Source organism: Carya illinoinensis, chromosome 2 (genome assembly GCF_018687715.1).
Source record: "Carya illinoinensis cultivar Pawnee chromosome 2, C.illinoinensisPawnee_v1, whole genome shotgun sequence".
In the NCBI taxonomy this organism is placed as follows: Eukaryota; Viridiplantae; Streptophyta; class Magnoliopsida; order Fagales; family Juglandaceae; genus Carya; species Carya illinoinensis.
In genome coordinates this window covers 29,662,029-29,667,341 of record NC_056753.1, presented here as the reverse complement: position 1 = coordinate 29,667,341, position 5,313 = coordinate 29,662,029, and the positions used below count along the sequence as shown (strand labels likewise).

Genomic DNA, 5,313 nt, shown 5'->3' with positions numbered 1-5,313 from the left:
GACTCCGCTTGCAAAAGTCTCGTCCTACCCACCAACTCCATAAGATGATGTTCTTGGTGGGGACATTTGAGAACTCTTTTTTATTTGTGGTTTCGTTTATTTATTGCCTGTTTGTGGAAGGAAGCAACGGATGAACTAGAAAAGGCACAAAAATGCGAGAAGAATCTCACTGGGCTAAAGTTACAACCTATAACGTTCTTTGAATTTTACTGGCGAATTAATGTTTGAAATAGAAGAAAGCGACAAGAGAGACGGCATTTTTTATTACACATACAATGAGATAAAATTAAAAATTGAGTAAAATATTATTAAAATATAAAATTTTAATATTATTTAAAAAAAATTAACAAGATAAAATGATTTGTATAATCAAACGAGTCCTAACTTCTCCAGCAAAAGAAGCCTTAATTGTTCTCACCATGGAGAGGAAGTTTTAGTGCATGCTTGGTGGATACATGGAGTCTTTTAGATTAGAAAAATATTATTTATATTTATAATTTTTATTCACATAACAACACTTACCAACGTGTAGCACGCATTAGCTATTGTGATAGGCTAAAGATTAAGAAATTTAAAATTTAAAATTCGACTTAGAAAAAGAAAAAAAATAAGAAAATAGATCTTTTACAAAATGCATATAATATTGTGCGTAATATTGTAAGTACGTATAACACTAATTTTTTTATGAATAATAGTGGAACGATTTGAGTTAAAATATTTTATTAGATTTAAAAAAAGAAATAGATAAAAATTAAATAAAATTATTATAAAGTTAAAATATTATTTGAATATAATTTACTAATATTAGTTTTGTTTTGAAGTTTGTAAAAATTCTATTAATTTTTATGTTTAAGTAATGATTAGATGAACAAGTCGAAGATTTAAAATTAAAAAAAAAAAAAATTTTGTTTGGTGATATTTAAGAATAAAATTATGAAAATTTTTGAAAATTCTATACTTCATCTCTGTATCTAAACGTCCCTTAACGCAGGTTGTTAAATGGTCTTGGCAAATTTAACGCCCAGTGTTTTTCTAGGAAACATGCGAGACATGCACTATTTAATAGAGAAGAAATCTATTTGCAAACTGGTCGTAGGATCCACCTTCTACACAATTGATATGTTGAATTGAACAAGAACAAAACTTGTAAAGTCTATAAACTTCTCTTACAAACCAATTTCTACAATATCAACATTCCACGCTCGCTTGAAGACGTTCTCGCAATTCTTTACATTCTTGGCACATGCATGAACCATAAACCATCTCATAACTAGTCTCACTCACAAAATTAAGAAAGAAAGGCCCAGGCCCGACAACCCCAATGAGCTTAATTGTAGCTTAAGATTATTTACAATGTTTCTACCAAATTACAAACAACATAGGTAATACAAAAAGCAGATCGAGAAGAAAGGTTTCACTTCAGAGGTTTGCAATTTAATTACTTTGGTGGGGTATTTGCATTCTTCCATTCAAATTTAGCTAAAATGGCAGGATCTCTTTCTCCAGCAACTTCATTGGCGGGCACAGCTTCAGAAATTTCTTTCAAATCCTCTTGCGTAAGCTTCAATGCCAAGGAACCAATGTTGCTATCGAGATTCTTAACCTTAGTCGTCCCTGCAATTCATCCAAGTCAATTTCTTTCACATCATGCTCTAGCAGAATTTCATCTCGTTTTTCATGGAAGGAAAGAATAGCTATTGATCATCTATTAGACTGAACAATTAGCCCTATGTACATAAACAACTCAACTACCTATGATACCAATAGATTTCAATTAAGAGAGTAATGTACCAGGGATTGGTATTATATCATCTCCCTGATGGAGAAGCCAAGCCAGAGCTAGCTGAGGCGGAGTGCAGGCATGCTTTGCAGCCAGGCTGGAAAGTCGGGCATACAGAAGTTTGTTCTTCTCTAAGTTCTCCCCCATGAATCTTGGATGCACAGCCTATGCCAAGAAAATCAAAATGAGTGTGCATACTAATTCTTGTTGTAATACCATATGATAGTTGAAATCCATTTACCAGATGTGTCCAGTTAAAAAAAAAAAAACACTGGCAAGATTTATTCACTTTGGTCGATCTCCTCATCTCATTAGCATAACAGAGCATATCTAGTGAAAAAATCACCGTTGTAAGACAAACTTAAAATATTTATGTGTTGGTGTATGTGATGGTCCCAACAAACTTAGTATGAACGCTGTTTCCAGACAACCTGGTACTAACAAAAAAAAATGTATGTGTTGGTGTATGAAAAACATGAGATGCTATATTTAGCTAATAGTCACGTACTCACCAGGTAACTGTCATTAGGAAAGCTTTCAACGACTCCTTTTCCACCGAAGAACCCGCGACCAAGAGGGCTATATGCCACTATCCCAATACCAAGTTCTCTGTGAGATTTAACAAAATCATTTAATGCTGTGAAAATTTTCTTGATGCACTCTCTAATAATATTGTTCACAAAATGTTTGATTCATGGTCAATTCAAATACCACAAAGACATAACTTTCACCCATGTTGTTAGTACAATGACTGGCTTTGAAATGCAAACATCAAATAAACCTGCAAAGTGGAATTATCTCGTCTTCGATGTCACGTGTCCACAACGAATACTCCATCTGTAGCGCAGTGATGGGATGAACTGCATGAGCTCTTCTAATTGTGTCTGCACTGGCTTCGGATAACCCAATGTATTTTATCTTTCCTTCCTCCACCAGCTTCTTAAGCTCCTCCATCTACCATTGCATGGCAAGCAAAATCAAATTACAGTGAAGAACTATATCACATCAAAATATATCAAAGTTCCTGAGTTTGAATAATTTGGAAAGAAAAAATATTGCTCCATAATCAAGACTCACAGTATTCTCTATTGGCACTGAGGTGTCCACACGATGCTGATAGTAGAGATCGATATAGTCCACATCAAGATACTTGAGACTAGCTTCACAGCATTCCCGTGCATATTCAGGGGTACACTTGACACTGATTTGACCTTCCTCTGAACTAGAAAATCCGAATTTTGTAGCTAATCGAATTCTTTCTCGAGGAAGTTGTTTCAATGCCTAGAAATACAAGATAATTCACTCAATTTAATATGTCCAACATTCATAGAATATATATATTTCTACTTGGCAGGAGGCAAGTCACATCTTTTTTAGCTTCAATATTAGTATAGGGCAATTACATACCTTGCCAATCATGATTTCATTATCATGATTCCGTCCATAAGCATTTGCTGTATCAAAGAAGGTTATACCCTTATAAAAAGCTTCCTTCAGAACCGAGCATCCAGCTTCATGCGACAGAGGAGCATTCAAATATCCAGAGAGTCCCCCGCATCCAAAGCCCAATCTAGAAATCTGCAGCCAGAAAATTGATTCCATGAAAAGAATTTCATGCAAGTGAAACTAAGCTGACGAAGTTACCAATCCAAGAGTTTGAGTTTCCATGCAGTATCCAAGGTTCACCAAATCCCGGACCAATATTGATCTTAAAGACTTGATTGGACAAGCAGTTTTGAAAAAGGTGCCAAAAAATAAAAAATAAAAACTAAAAAGGAAAGAAAAAGTTGGATTTTTTTTCATTATTTCTCAGGTAGTTGAACAGAACAGACTCATTCAGTCATTTGTATCCTTGGGCTTTTCTATACAAAATTTGATTCAAGAATTAGATGCTTGGCCATTCTATCTTTCAGAGAACCCGTTAAAGAATGACCTTGATTAAAGCGAAGCACCGGAAGGATAGGAAGATGGCAGGAAAAATAAAAAAACGACAACATTTCTTGTGCTTAAAACCAGTCCCAACTGCCAAATTCAGGGTTTCTGTAGCAGATCTCATGGATCGTAATTAAGAAACTGAAGATCGTCAATATAACCCTGATTAGAACAGCCAGCAGGTGAACGATGAGACTATTTTCTGTCTTTGGACTTTCTGATTACATAGTATGTGCGTGCTGCAATTCAATTAAAGATGCAAATCACCAATTAGACGCAAAAAGAACAATCTTGCATGAACCTAGACGGTATTCTTTTTGGCTACGATGATCATCAGGGTGTGATTTGTTGAATTGATTAATACAATTACACATTTACAGTTAAGCCAAGCTGGGTATAACCATGATCTGTAATTGGAGATTGACTTAATCCGAAAAGGTTGGAAAGAAGAAGCTTACCTCCAGTCCCTGGCTGCCAAGTCTCACTCTCGGAATTTGGATATGGGGCTTCCCCTCCATCCTAAGATACCACTGCTAAGTTGCAAGATCAAGATGCTATAATGAAAAGGAGAGTGTAAATCTTTGCGCGGTGCCTACTGCACACCTTCAAGATATTAAGGACTCCGCTTGCAAAAGTCTCATCCTTCCCACCAACTCCAAAAGATTGTAGTTCAGGTTATCTGTGAAGAGGGAACGGATGAACATGTGAGGGGTTTTTTCCCTTCTACCCCCGGGCACTGACATGGGCCATCCAGGGGCAAGAAGCCGGGCCATGAGGGGTCCTTTCAGCCTGACCCAGGGCAATACCCAGGAAAGGGATGCGTCGACTAGGCAACTCCTCGAACAATGCCCGACCTTCAAATACCTATCCACATGGACCAGCGAGAAGTGAGGAGAACCTTTAATTCTCTGATATAACTTCATGGACGGGCCATAGGAGTAGCCAATAGGAGAAGGTCAGACGGGAAACTATGCTGCAGTAATAGTAGCCCAACTTGAGCCATGCGCAACATGAATGATGCTGTGGCATAGGCACGCTGCATTAATAAGACTGATAATAAAGAGCAATGAGGAGGACAAGGGTCCACAGGAGCAAGGGGGATTTGTCTCCTCTCATACACCAGTATAAATAAGCCACCACCTAGATACAAGGAGGCTCTTTGGCTCTCTTTATTTTGCTCTCAGTATTTATTTATAAACATCCCATAAGCTTTTACTGACTTTGGCATTGGAGGCTCTTTGGCCCCAAGGCCACCCTCTTCCAACTTCATATTTTTCATGTTTTACAAGGCCCGCATTGAAGACTCGAGTCCCTGGAGCTCGATCTAAATGCATACGAAACATGACGTTAACCAACCAAATAAGGCACAAGATGCGAGAAGAATATCATTGGGTTGAAGTGTTATGTTATCACCTATAATGATCATTGAATTTTAATTGTGAAATGTTTGAAATAGAAGAAAGCAACTACTGTATTGACTATAGAGAGACCTTTGCTTCTCTGACAAAAGAAGCTGGCTCCGTTTGGATGTTTAGCTGAGAGATGACTTGAGTTATTTATAAATAGTAGTGAACTGAGATGGTAAAGTAAATTTTGTAAGG

At 36.8% G+C, this 5,313-nt stretch overlaps 1 protein-coding gene across 2 annotated transcripts; it reads right to left on the bottom strand.

The window, feature by feature from the left end:
* Nucleotides 1–1,144: 1,144 nt before the first annotated feature.
* Nucleotides 1,145–4,661, bottom strand: LOC122300761 (perakine reductase-like). Of its 2 annotated transcripts, XM_043111635.1 has the most exons (8): nucleotides 4,171–4,661; nucleotides 3,714–3,951; nucleotides 3,188–3,358; nucleotides 2,858–3,061; nucleotides 2,562–2,734; nucleotides 2,293–2,389; nucleotides 1,792–1,945; nucleotides 1,145–1,614 (listed from the first exon to the last, which is right to left on the bottom strand). In XM_043111635.1, the coding sequence occupies exons 2-8, from the start codon at nucleotides 3,834–3,836 to the stop codon at nucleotides 1,439–1,441; spliced, it is 1,098 nt and encodes a 365-aa protein (XP_042967569.1). In that variant the 5' UTR covers nucleotides 3,837–3,951; nucleotides 4,171–4,661; the 3' UTR covers nucleotides 1,145–1,438. The 2 variants fall into 2 exon arrangements, with proteins under 2 accessions (XP_042967569.1, XP_042967570.1); XM_043111636.1 differs by lacking the exon at nucleotides 3,714–3,951 and having other exon boundaries at nucleotides 4,171–4,645.
* Nucleotides 4,662–5,313: the final 652 nt, after the last annotated feature.

Coding starts and splice junctions, on each gene's coding strand:
- LOC122300761 (XM_043111635.1), bottom strand. CDS start 3,836: ATGAGATCTGCTACAGAAACCCTGAATTTGGCAGTTGGGACTGGTTTT. Junction 3,062..3,187: donor ATGAAATCATGATTGGCAAG/GTATGTAATTGC, acceptor TTGTATTTCTAG/GCATTGAAACAACTTCCTCG. Junction 2,390..2,561: donor GAGATAATTCCACTTTGCAG/GTTTATTTGATG, acceptor TAAATCTCACAG/AGAACTTGGTATTGGGATAG.